Source organism: Cryptomeria japonica, chromosome 1 (assembly GCF_030272615.1).
Source record: "Cryptomeria japonica chromosome 1, Sugi_1.0, whole genome shotgun sequence".
Lineage (NCBI taxonomy): Eukaryota > Viridiplantae > Streptophyta > Pinopsida > Cupressales > Cupressaceae > Cryptomeria > Cryptomeria japonica.
In genome coordinates this window covers 231552735-231566642 of record NC_081405.1, presented here as the reverse complement: position 1 = coordinate 231566642, position 13908 = coordinate 231552735, and the positions used below count along the sequence as shown (strand labels likewise).

General features: G+C 36.3%; 1 protein-coding gene across 1 annotated transcript; it reads right to left on the bottom strand.

Moving 5' to 3' along the window:
- Positions 1-11560: 11560 nt before the first annotated feature.
- On the bottom strand, positions 11561-13597 carry LOC131035335 (exocyst complex component EXO70H1). Its single transcript, XM_057967012.2, has one exon. It carries the CDS (start codon positions 13339-13341, stop codon positions 11899-11901), a length of 1443 nt encoding a protein of 480 aa, XP_057822995.2. The 5' UTR covers positions 13342-13597; the 3' UTR covers positions 11561-11898.
- Between the last annotated feature and the right edge of the window lie 311 nt (positions 13598-13908).

The following is a 13908-nucleotide window of genomic DNA, read 5'->3' as shown; positions in this document are numbered from 1 at the left end:
GGTTGTGGTTGATATTCGTGACTTATGGATCGTTGATTCATGTTTCTTATGCCGTGTCCGATGTTCCCGGAGGACCGTGCATTGTCCTATGCATTTTGGAGTTGTTCTTGGTAATTGGAGCCGACTTGTTACCGTTGCACATTTCTTGAATCGATTGCTCTTGGGGCTGACTTGATTGAGCTGTAAATATTTGCGGATGGTATAAATGAAGCTTTCAAATTATTTGAGGAGATAGAAGACCGAAGATTGAAGACAAAGTTTAGAGATCGAGCGAAGATGTAGATCCAACGAGATTCTAAAGCAGTGGACTGAGGCCAGAAGGATGAGGTCCGGATTAGGGTAGAACTGACAGACTATTTCTGAAGGCCGATCTGATATGTGGATGATCTGTGGATCTTGTAATTGTATTGTAAGAATTATTTGTATCCTGGACTGTGATCCAACTTGTGGCATGTGTAATCCTTCAGACTATAATAAGATTTATTCATGTTGTTTACTGGTTATGTGTTATGTGTTATTATCAGTTGTTCTTTCTGCTATTTCTAGCATTGTATTATTGGTTACCAGTATATTTGGCATGATTTATGTGTTAGGCTACAAGTTTGGGTTGTCCTTCATTGGATCTCCCTGCCTTGACTACATCAAATGGTATTAGAGCTAGTTTGTGAACCTGTTATTGGAGGACCTAGTTATGCACTGGTTGGTTAAAGTGAAAGTTGAGGCAACTTGTGGACTTGTTCAGATCGTTGATTGTGAGGTAGAGAAAGGTTTGCAAGTAGATCATTGATCCTGTAACTTGAGCTTGAGGCAGTTAGTGGGTGGATACTTGAATAGATCACCGATTGAGACAGGCTACAGTTTGGACTGGTAGATCGTCATGGAGACGCAACCAAAAGCTGTGGTCTGATCGTCAAACCCCTGAGGCAATTGCAAGTACCTATTGATCAATCGCTGAACTAGATCAAGTTATGGGACTCACTTTTCAGTTAACCCGGAGAGTCTGATGCAGAAGCACCGGTCTAGTTCATATCGATTGAGGTAGTTTTCAGTGGAATTGCTTGAGATTATGGAATTTCTTCTTGTTTGAGTGTTTAGAGTTGTGGTTTTGGATTCATTCCCTTGTGTTCATTGTATGTGTCATGTTTGAGTTTCATGGTTTTTTGGCTTTGATCCTGATGAGTTATCGATTTTGGTATTGGCCTCATTGATATAATCTTACTGGTTAGTCTGGCAATGTGTTGAGCGAGTTGGATCGGGTTGCAGTTGATCTCCATGACTTGTGGATCATTGATTCATGTTTCTTATGCCATGTTCGATGTTCCTAGAGGACCATACATTGTCCTATGCATTTTGGAGTTGTTCTTGGTAATTGGAGCTGACTTGTTACTGTTGCATGTTTCATGAACCGGTTGGTCTTTGGGCCAACTTGATTGAGTTGTAAATATTTGCGAATGGTATAAATGAAGCTTGCAAATAATTTGAGGAGAAAAAAGACCGAATATTGAAGACAAAACTTAGAGTTCGAGCGAAGATGTAGATCCAGTGAGATTCTGAACTGGTGGACTAAGGTTGGAAGGTTGAGGTCCGGATTAGGGTAGAACTGACAGACTATTTCCGGATGTCAATCTGATATGTAGATGATCTACGGATCTTGTAATTATGTTGTAAGCATTATTTGTATCCTGGACTGCAATCCAGCTTGTGGCATGTGTAATCCTTCAGACTGTAATAAGATTTATTCATGTTGTTTACTAGTTATGTGTTATGTGTTGTTACCAGTTGTTTTTTCTACTATTCTGGCATTGTATTACCGGTTACCGGTATATTTGGCATGGTTTATGTGTTAGGCTGCATGGTTGGATTGTCCTTCATTTGATCTCCTTGCCTTGACTACATCACAATTTTATAAACAACATTGCGAAGGGAAATGGGATGAAACCGGTAAAGTTTATAAGCACTATCCTATTTAGGAATGAGAGTAATAAAAGTAGAATTCAAAGCTCTTAGCATTTTCCTGTTTCAATGAGACTTCTTAGCCACCTCTAGAAAAAGCATATTATCCTTGGGCCTTACCTTTTTTCATATGAAACACAATGTCCTCGAGCTCTTGGAGCATGATGGGATGGATAAGAGTATCATTCATCGCTAGAGAAACCATGGAAGAAATGCAAGCCAAAATAGATCTTTCCTCTTCCTAAGATGGGAAAGAGTCCTTAGTGAATAAAGTCCAAAAATAATGAGAAACTTCCTAGGAAATATCCCATTTGGAGGAGAGTTGCACACCTTCAGAGGTAACAAGAGAAGTAATGAGATTACCATTTCGTCGAGCCTTAACAAAATTGTGGAAGAAAGATGTGTTTCTATCACCCTCTTGGAGCCAGTGAATACGATATTTCTCCTTCCAAAAAATCTCCTCACGAAACTCCCATTCTTCCAAATCTTTAACAGCTAAAGTTTCCTCTCTCTGCAGCTCCAAGGTAAGCCCTTGATCTTGAATAAGGTGAGTAATGCTATCCATTCGAGCTTGACCATTCATTTTATTAGATCGAAGATTGCTAAAGCATTGCAAGATCCACTATTTAAGATTATATTTAACATATTACAATATTTTGACAAAAGAGTACATAGCCCTCTGATATGCAGGCCTACCCTCATACCACCAAATAGGCATCAAATCTTGGAGAGACTGGTTACGTAGCTACATAAGTTGAAACTTGAAGGAAGGATTCTTTGAAGCTCTAAAATTAACTGATGAGAGTTTGATCAGCCAATGGTCTAAGCCCCTCCAATCCAAAATCTCAAAGAAGGTAGACCAAATGGTGCCCAACCAAAAGCAAGAGACCAAGAATCGATATAACCTCTTAGAAATTGCCTCCTCACCACACCATCTATTGTTCTAATTGAAGACACCATTATTTGGTTTCACATCAATACCTTTTAGAAAATCAATATTAGAGTTAAGAAAGAGAGAAAATGAATGAAGCCGAACTAAGCCCCCCTTTTTTCCTCAAGGCAACAAACTGCATTTAAATCCCCTCCAAGGATCTAAGGAAGAGAAGGCACTAGAGATTGAACATATCTAATGTGTTCCCCTAGTTGATACTTTCCCAACAAATTCGTAGGAGCATAAATATTAGTGAAAAGATATATTTCACTAGCAACAAGACTAGAGGTGATCACAAAGATAGAAGAACGACACACAATCCACCATAAAGGGACCACCTTTCTTGGATTCCATAAAAAAACCAACCCACTAGAATTATCCATGACTTCGATGCACTGAGAAGATCCATGAGCCCAAATTATAGGAGTTCTATCCAACATACCATCCATAGTCAATTTAGTCTCTTGGATAAAGAGAACATCTGGATAATGAGTAGCTAGGAAATCCCGAACAACCTTTTGTCTAGGGATGTTGTTCATACCCCTCACATTCCAAGATACCACAATCATTTATGAGGCTAGTAAAAATGTGAATCAATGGTTCTCACTGATCCAGACTCCACCAATGTATCACCAACTAATTTAACCTTTTCATGGTTTGTTTTATGACTAGTCTTCAAAGGTTTTTTCGGAAGCCCTTTCTTAGTAGATTTATGTTACAAACCTAACCCCTTGGAAGCCTTATCATTCTTCCTTGAATAAAGGGACCTCATAAGTAGGGTAGATACTTGACTACTAGCTATAACACCCTCCTTTGAAGTCCTCTAACTAATAGGGATTGACTTGTCAGGGGGTAGTGGAGACAAATCAGTATCCATCTGCACCTCCTGGTGGTTCCTTGGAGGAAGGATAGAATCATTATTCTCCCCAACTGCTTGATCAACCTCTCCAATTTATCTATCTCTTGAGGATAGCTCCATAGGAATACCTTCCTCCTAAATCAGATCATCCAACACAACAAACCATTTAAAGTTCTCATCATTTTGCCTATCTCGCAAAGTCCTCTTGTGACCTCTACCTCTATTTTCAGGGTTTGTAGGAATAAAATCATCCATATCCACAATATCTAATTACAAAGGAGCCTTCCCCTTAACCATCCTTGGAGAAGATTTAGAAGGGCCATTAGGTGCCTCCATTGACTAGTTAAAATGAGGGCATTTCCTTTATAAATGCCCATACTCATGGAAAATTTTACATCTGAAGGGCAATGTTTTTTAGTCCAACTATTGGACCCAAGAAGAAGCTCCTAAGTAGATTTCAATTGAATTTGGCAAAGGGTTATTTAAATCAATCTCAACAAATGTGCATGCATAAGAAATTACCTTTCGATCCTGAGTTTGGGATGAAGATCTGACAGGTTTAACAAGCAAAATAGCAATTGACTAAAAGATATCACCTTTCCAGTATTCAAGCGAAAGTCTAGGGCGACAAACCCAAACAGGAACTCATGAAGGGAGCTCCTCATCATAATTAAACCTTGCATGCTAGGGTTTGATGAGTAATCCAACCTGATTGAAAAAATATGGACATCCTTCAAAAGATTTATTTTGATCCATTATGAAGGAGAAAACAACTAGAATTTATAATTGTTCATAGCTACCAAGATCTCCATTTCTCCAACAACATTCCAAACCCTCTGAGCCCAAGATCCTAAAACTAGTAAAGAAAGGCATAACCCCATGAATTTACATATGAGAGTGTGATTGATCCAATAAGTAACATGCTCTAAGATAGTTTTAGGTTGAACAACCAAGACCAAACGATCCAAACTTCTTTCTAGGCACCCATTAACCTTGTTAATCTTGGAAGCACCTTTGGATGTATCACCCTTCAAGGGTTTGGACAAAGGATCCATATCATTTGCATGCAACAACAGAGAAGAATTAGAAGAAAATTGTGTCTCTTGGTATACAACATCCCCCGAAACACCCCAATTAGCCATGTGAGAAGAAGAAAGGTCGCTAAAACCAAACAAACTAGGCAAGAAGAGCCCCCCAAACTAAAACAAGAAAAACCCCCACCAACAACCCGCATGAAGCATAATAGATCACAAGGAACAACGACAATCAAAGTCCACATGCAGGGCCAAAAGGACACTACGCCAAACCCCAAAAAATCACCTTATGGTAGCCCATGAAACAAGCCAAAACAACACCAAACAACATGCCTACCCCCGCACCTAACACACATCCTCACCTCTCCAATGTAAGCCTTGCAACATAAGATCATAATAAAATGGTTAGGGTTTCCCCTAGCCAGCCATAGGAAACCAAAAAAAAAAGACTTGATAAGTGTAAGAAGAAAAAAGAGTTATCACTATGTATAGCTGAGTTTCCTTTATGATAGTCACCTAAAATAATTAACAAATTATTAATTGGAATAAACTAAAAGATACATAAATAATCATAATAATTGGATTTATAACATCACTACTACAGCACTTGAGTATCCTGAATTGAAAATACAAGAAAACAAAGCTTTACAAGTGATTTAATATAGATACACACTTAGTCTTCATAATATATTCTATAATAAAATTAAGCAATGTTTTAAAAAATTCTAGTAGAATAATTTTTTTTTTAAAAAGTAAGAATTTTAAATATTTTTCTATATTTTTAAGGTTTTCCAAGCCAATGTACACTCTTGCAAACATCAAAATGAATCTTCAATGATGGAAGGATTTATCAAAGTCATAACTTCTTATACTTTCATACTTTGTTTTTCTTAACGACTATATTTGTAGTTTGGTTGTCTTCATCACATATATTACAAAAATATTCTTAAATATTTTACAAGTTTCACCACAATTGTCATAAAAAAATGTATTTTTGTGAACATAATACAACTTTTATTATAGAATAAAAAAAAATAGAAGAGTAAGAATGTTAAATATTTTTCTATATTTTTAAGGTGTTTCAAGCCAATGTACACTCTTGTAAACATCAAAACAAATCTCCAATGATGGAAGGATTTATCAAAGTCATAACTCCTTATACTTTCATACTTTGTTTTTCTTAACGACTCAATTTATAGGTTGCTTGTCTTCATCACATATATTAAAAAAATATTCTTAAATATTTTACAAGTTTCACCACCATTGTCATAAAAAAATGTATTTTTGTGAACATAATACAACTTTTACTATGCAAATTTATTTCTCTAATTTTTGTTGAAAAACATAGGTGAGTTTTTTAATATTCAATATTTATAATTAAAAATCGTTCTTAAAATTTTTGTGACATTATAAGTGAAATTAAAAATTAGATTTCTAATAGAAAAATATATGAAAAAATGTTCACTTCATTTGAAGTAATAAAGAAAAAAAATAAAAAATAAAAAATAGACAATCAATTTACAAGAGGAAGTCTCCAAACTCTATAACCAAGGATATTGTAGTCCATGTTCAACCAAGGTTATGTGCTATACCTTGGATTTTCCTAGATATTATGATGTATATTTATTTGTTATTAATATCTTATAGAGTGCACTTGTAGCTTAAATTTTTGTATATCTATTCACCAAGAGAACAAAAATGTCAAATTATAGGGAATATATGAATATGTACTTGAACATTCATATCCAATGAAATGAATATTTCATTTGTATTGTGAAATTTAATACTAATGTTTTTCATGATTGCATACCTTGATAATATGTTCGTATCAAATCAAGAAATCATCCTTCATTTTCATTATTAGATTTTAAAAATATACATTCCTCTAAATTATCAACAAATTAGGGTTTCCAAATATGAGGAGGATTCTAAGAATGTCTTTAGTCATGAGGAGGATTATAATCACAATTTGGCGTACTTCTTTAGGTTTAAACTTAATGAACACAAATAAACTGACAGGGGGTTCAACAAATTGGACTAGTGAAGAAACGCATGGAAATATTGCAACGCAAACAAAATAAATTATGTTTGACCAGAGCTCATGTTTTCTTTGGGTGGCCATTTCTTTATTGAAAACCTTGGAATTTAAAGTAAGTTTAATACATACAAATCTAGGATTGAAAACACAATCTCAAAATATTTTAAAGAATTTGTTAATGAATGTTACTAATAAACATCATCTTAAAGAGTGGTAATTTCACATGGAATAATAGAAAAATTGAATTTTGCAACATAATTAAAAGATTAGATGGGTCTTTTTAAGCAATAATAGATATTTTTAGTGATAAAACTTGGGTATCAATTTTGAACCAAACATAATGTTAAATTTTATCTAATGTAGAATTATTATTTTTAATCTATATATTATATCTCTTTGTATCTTGGCTTTACTTTTCAAGGGTAGGGTGTCAATAGAATCATTGTTGTTTTATCTAAACTCATTAATAAATAAATTGATGTAATTGAATTTTCCTTACAAAATTATTTATTGATTATAAACTTGTATATTTGACATCAAATATCCTATTTATTTACAAATAAAATTAAGTGATCAACAATGGAGAACGATATTATAGTTCATGTTCAAAAAACGGTTATATGTATATCTTAGATTGTTCTAGATATGTAATGTATTATTGATATCTTATAAAAGTGTAGTTGTAGGTTGTAAATTTTACATTTACCAAGAGAAGAAAAATACCAAATTCTAGGGAATATACAAATAGATACTTAAACCTTGATAATCAATTAAATGAATATTTCATTTGTATTGTGGATTCTAATTCAAATGGATGTCATGATTGCCGGATTACAATTTATCATACTATAAGAAATTAATAAATATATTGATATTATGACTTTACTTAATAATATGTTGGAAGGAAATCCAAAAATTATCCTTTCAATTTTTAATCATACATACTTACTTTCCAAAATTCACACGTTCCTTTAAATTATCAATAAATTAATTTTCTCTACATATCCATCACTATAGCTAATATTACCCAAGTGCAACCATTCTCTCTACAAACACAACTCACAAGATATTCTGTTTTAGAAAAGGAGCTCTAAAAATAATTTTTTTAGTTGAACAAGAGAATTCTTGTTTTAATAGTATAGAGTGAGATTTCTTGTGACCTATAACTTCATCCATATTAAAATATCTTTAAAATTTTACCCTTTATTGGTTATGTTCCTGGTATCAAACCAATAGTGTGTTTTACTTGGCAGTGTGTAGGTACCCCAGTTGGCAACTTAAACAAATTCTTATTTTTTATCAAAATTTGGTCCATTGATCTTTTCTGTTGTGTTGTGGTGTTTGTGATGTCATTGGAATCATATGCAGACTTCCTTTCTTCTTCAGAATGAATCATTAATAATATGAATGTTCCTGTTTTGACAACCAACCTCCTACCTTGCTTAGAACTAATCAAAGAGATAGTGTATGCAGGGCTTACCTCTTGTGTTCATAATTTTTGCTCACCTAATCTGATTGTCACGTTGTGAGGTCTAGATTCATAGACATCATGGCCCTGGTACATATATGGTTGTCCCAACAAAACATCACAAAAATCTAACGGAGCCACATCACAGATTACTTCATCTTTGAAAGGCTTTATAGATTAGGAAATGCGACACTACCGGTGCACTTGGATCTCTCTCCCTTGACTTACCCATCCCATAGAATATGGTTGCGGATGTGTTATTGTTTTTAGATTCAATCTTTTCACGATCTCTGCTGATATTAGGTTCTTTTAACTTCCACTATCAACAATAAAGTGCAGGGCTTCTCCTCCGACCCACATTTGTGAGTGAAACAATCTCTCCTTATCCTCCTAGGGCAATATCTTTTTAGTAGCTACCATTGCGTATGGATCAACCTCAATGACCTTTTCATGACTTTCTTTTGGAAAAGATTCTACCACCTGACGTTCTTCCTTGTCCTCATGTGTCTCCATCATTAAACTTTTTATGGTTTTGCAATCTTTTGTGTTGTGAGAGGGACTCTTATGGAATTCACACCACATATTGTTATCTTGTGTCTTCTTCATACCCCATGTCTTTTTCGTTGGTGAATTGGGAGGAGATTCCTTGGAGCTCTTCCATCTGTTATTTGTGAAGTTATCCCTCCTTCCTTTCTGTTTGAATTTCTCCTCAATTTTTGTAGCAAACTTATATGCACTAGGTAAACTCTCTATGTTCAGGAATTCCATTTCGGTTTGAATATACCTATGGAGTCCACTCTGATATTTTAAAACTCGGTGCTTCTCACAATCTTTGATGCCAAGTTTTGTTGTTAAAGCATGGAACAGATTAGTATATTCTTGAACAGTTTGGTCTTTTTTCTGTCGAAGCAATTTCCACTGCATATATTTTTGTTCATATGTATCTACAAGAAAATATTCTTCCTTTATGTGCTCCATGAATTCTCCCCATGTGGGTTTTTTTATCAAAGATAAACGTAGTGCCCATTTATGTTGCCTTGGTTGCTAACTTCGCTTCCCAAGAATCTTTCACGTGATTTTCAGCTTTGAGAAGAGCGAAATTTATTTTCTCTTCATCTGAGAACTAGTTGACAGAGAAATATCTTTCCAGTTTTGAAACCCAGTCATCAACGGCATCTGCATCAATCGTTCATTGAAAGGTGGGTATATCAAAATTCACTTGCACCTTGAATGGTGTATACCTTGTGAATGGTGGGTTTGCGGGTAACCCATGACTTTCCAGCATCTGCTTGAACTGCTCCATCATTTCTTCTCGTTGTTTTGTTAATGCATCAGCAACCAATGCTTTAATATCTTCATCGGTCTGCAACTTAGCCATCTGCGATCGTGTGCATCTCAAAGGAAGGTAGTCTGAAGGATTCCTTGTTTCCAACCCCAATCTTTGATATGTTGATCGCGTTTGATATGGCATACAGGAGCAAACTTTCTCTGATACCACTGATCCAATTTATGGATTCGGATTACAACACCTAAGTGAGAACCTGCGGTGTTGTGGATGAACAAGATAATAGAGAATTGAAGCAAGCCAAAAAGTAATATATTCCATTCAAAAATCCAACATATAGAAGTTCATGAGATTCCAAGGGTCACAAAAACCCCTTGAGAATCGAAGTCCAACAGTCACATTTGTTTATTACATAATAAAATCTAAAACTATGTAATTTAAAAAAAAAACTATATAAAATTTATCCTAACTTTAACTAGGCATAACTTTCTGCACGGGACTCGAAATTACGAGCTGTTTAACTTGTTGGAAAGGTCTCCAAGAGTTGTAGATGAGATTTTAAAAGAGCATGCCTTTCACTGCTTGCAAGGGCTAAAAATGCCCTGAAGGCCTTCAAAAATGCCAATTACTAACATATAGACAAACTCAGAAAATATATAATAATATTTTCAAATTTTTATTCTGATCAGTTCAAGACCCTTGTTCCTATTGGTTAGGTACTCTGGTCAAAAGCCTCTCTTTCAAAAAAGGGGTTTCCTCAATTTTGGTTTTGGTGGTCTCATTGTTTCTAAGTTCCACCCTATTATGTTAATGGTTTGGATGAGGTTGCAAACAAGGTGAATGAATTATGAATGTTCTATAACAAGCAAAAATGAGATCATTAGATGGTTGTTGGCTCACTAAACAATGCTAAAAGAAAGATTAATAGGCTCGAGGCTTTAATTTAGGTGGATGTGATGGCTATGAGTTGGTCCTCTGAGGACAAGGATGACAAAGTGTGGTTTGAGGCTAATGATTTGGCTAGCAGACTCAATGGATGGGAATATTTTGAAGGAGGTGAAGTCTTTGAAAGCCAATGTGGACTCGAAGGAGGGAAAGAATAATTTGGAGAGGTCTATCTCTATGATTCAGGGTAACCAGGAAATGTTGAAGAAGAACTTGGAAAAGGTTGTTTCCTTTAGCAGGGAGATGACGAGCAAGACATTGGCCTCGATGAAGATCCTATAGGATGAGTGAGAAAGAAAACATGCCAAGTGAAAGAGATCTAGAGAAGTTGTTGAGTCGCTAGTGATTTGATGTTGTCTCGTAAAAAAAGAAAAAGTCAGTGTTAAGTCCTTGGTTGCTACTCCTACCATTTGTTACATGTGGTAGGTTGTTGAAACCCCTAGTCTATAAGACCATTTGTTTGCGACTTTTGGGGTTTATTTTCTTGGTATTTTGGTTTTCGTCCCATTTTGTGTTTTTTGTTTCTATCTGGTTATGTTTTTTTTTTGTTGGTCTCATTTCGTAATGCTAGGTTTTCTCACAGCCCGTGATACCCCTCTTTTCTATTGTTGGGCTGCTATGTAAGGGTTTGATCCCTTTTGAAATTTACTTAATCAAAACATATACATTCAATGTAATTAAATTTTCATAAAATTGTAATTAAATTTTTTGTTAATTCACATAAATACATATATAAATATAAAGAGTTTCAATCCAAAGTTTCATTTACCAATTAGTATTTCATGTAATATTAATAATACACCATTAAACAACACATTCTTCTAATTTTCCTAACAATCAAATTACCTATAGATGAAAAACATATTGCAATATAAATATCAAATCACCTTTGTCTTAAAGTAGATTAAAGTAGATTAATTTTAATCGCATTGGGTCAGTTGAAAAATTCGCGTATATCAAAAAACTTGGGACGCGTGTTAGTCTGCCAGACATTTCTTTTTGTTTGATTTGAACAAGTATTGACTGTAAGAGGAAACGTGTCTAACATAAAATCTTATACCCCTTTTAAAAAATTATCTGGATTTTTTTTAATTACTTTATTATATATGCCACAAAGTCTAACACCACAAAATCCAAAACACAGGCAACAGATTCACGCGTTATACGATGACCGTATCGCTTTGACACCGCCTTCTGAATCTGCTAATGACGTTACCAAGTTCTCAGGGAATTTCTCTCGCAGGCTGACGTAAGCTACCACCCATTCACACCATGCTTTCTCTTCACTTCCTCCCTCGCTCAGTTGAACAAGCCCTTTGATCTCTCTTTCAAAAGCCTCCCTGGACGAAACTCCGCCATTCGCAGGAACTTACTCGTTTGTTCTATCATAATTCACGGCGTACTGCCTTTCCAATGTTTCTCAGCCATTCCTCCCCCAGTATATATTTGAGTTCTGAGCCATTCACTTTTTGTAATACGTAGTAACGATTGTTCATGAGAAAGAGATGGGACAGAGAGGCGTCTTTATACAGATCAGATATTTTGTCGAGCGTGCACAGCATGTGGAAGACAGTCCATCCGAGGCGGATGGACAGCGGGGCAGAGGGATCGTTCAGATCCTTGTCGGGTAGCTCTCCAGGCGCGTCTGTGATTACGTTTACCAAAGTTTCTTTGTAATCGGAGAGAAAAGAGAGATAATTCATCACGTATCTGGTGAGAGGATGAACAGTGCCGCCGGCAACGGGGGCCTTAGATTTCTCCTTCTCAATGGCCCTCTCAAATTCCGTCAAAATCCTCCTCGCCGCCTCACCTAGCCGGGCCAGGATTCTGTTGGCTTGCTCGTGCACACTTCGGCCGGATTCTTGAGAATAGATTTCTTCTATGTCGGGCATAAGATCGGTAAGCGCTTCGTAGAGGTCAAGAACCCTGAACATTCTTTCGGGCGCCCGGCTCGTGGCGGCCACGGCCTCGGCGAAGGAGAGAAGCCTGGCTGTGCGGTCCTTGGCGATTTCAGCAAAACAAGCATCTCTCATTTTATCAAGCCCCTCAAACACATCGACGCACAGCCGCTTCTCTCGGGCAAACAGAATTCGGATACTGATTTTGGCGGCGTAAATCCATTTCTTGATCTTTTCATCCAGGACTTTCCACCCCATTTTTCGAACATCGTTCAATTTCACCTTCTCTACGCCCAGATTGTATAAACTCTCTTCCACCACGGATTTTCTGGTGAGAGCGAAGACTCGAACACATTCCCTCGCGTACCCATTCTTCGCCATGCGCTGCGCTATATTCCGGAGATCCACCACGGCGTCCAACGGAACCATGTCGAATTCGCATGCTCTGTCTGTTGACGAGCAACTGGAGCTGCAGTCGCTACTGCGATCATCTTCACCGTCAGAGCATGTGGAAGTAGTGATGCTGTCCTCTGTGCTCGAACAGGATGACGGTCGGGCCGATGACTCCCGATCTGGATCGATGGGTTCGCTGTTAGATAACATAATTTTATGAAACTCGTTCTGCAGACGGGCCATCGATAGTTTCATCAGCTGCTGCGCACGGACGAGTTGGGCAGCGTTGGTTCCGCCGGCGGACAAATGTTCCATGAGCCGTTGGAGATTTTCGACTGAGTCCATGTACACACGGATTTCTTCTGCGTTGCTCTGAAAGAGCATTTTGCTGCTTTTATTTGTGTCCCATTTGGAAATCAATATCTCTGCTGCTGCTAACTTTTCTTCCACATCTTCTAAATTATTACTCCTATCTAATGTATTTGTAGTAACAGGGTTGCCAAACGGCGGGAGGATTCTATGCATATCTCTGGTCATGTTGTTGGAAGTATTCAGATATTCTACAATAGGCGGTGCACTGACCACAATTTTGCCTTCTACTTTTTCAATCTTGACTGATTTTCGAAGTTTACACTAAATTAACACAAATAAAGCGAGAATAGTTCAGAAATTGGGGAGCGGTGAATAATTGAAAAGATATCTTGCAAGCCAAGCACATATATGAGAAACAAGAAAAGAAGAGAAAACTAGATTATGTTCGACCAGACCTTGCGTTTTGTTTGGGCGGCCGTTTCTGCCGAGATAAGCTTATTACTCGAAACTGAAGAAATCCCTGGGGTATTTAAAGAAACTTAAACGCGTACATGATTGAATAAAATATAGCTGTCTGAATGTGTCCGCACAACAACTTTGACTGATCGGAAACTTGAATGTTAAGTAACTTTAACGCGTACTTTTGTGCCAAATATTCTTGTCATTTAATAAACATTATTAACTATTTTTAGAAAATATCAACTAACTTTTAACATGTTTATTTATTTAAAAATTTGCATCATAATTTAAGAGATGGCAAGAAATTCAACATAATATTTTTTTATGTGAAAG

Bases quoted from the DNA above. Each gene is read 5' to 3' on its own strand.
- LOC131035335 (XM_057967012.2), bottom strand. From the start codon at position 13,341: ATGACCAGAGATATGCATAGAATCCTCCCGCCGTTTGGCAACCCTGTT.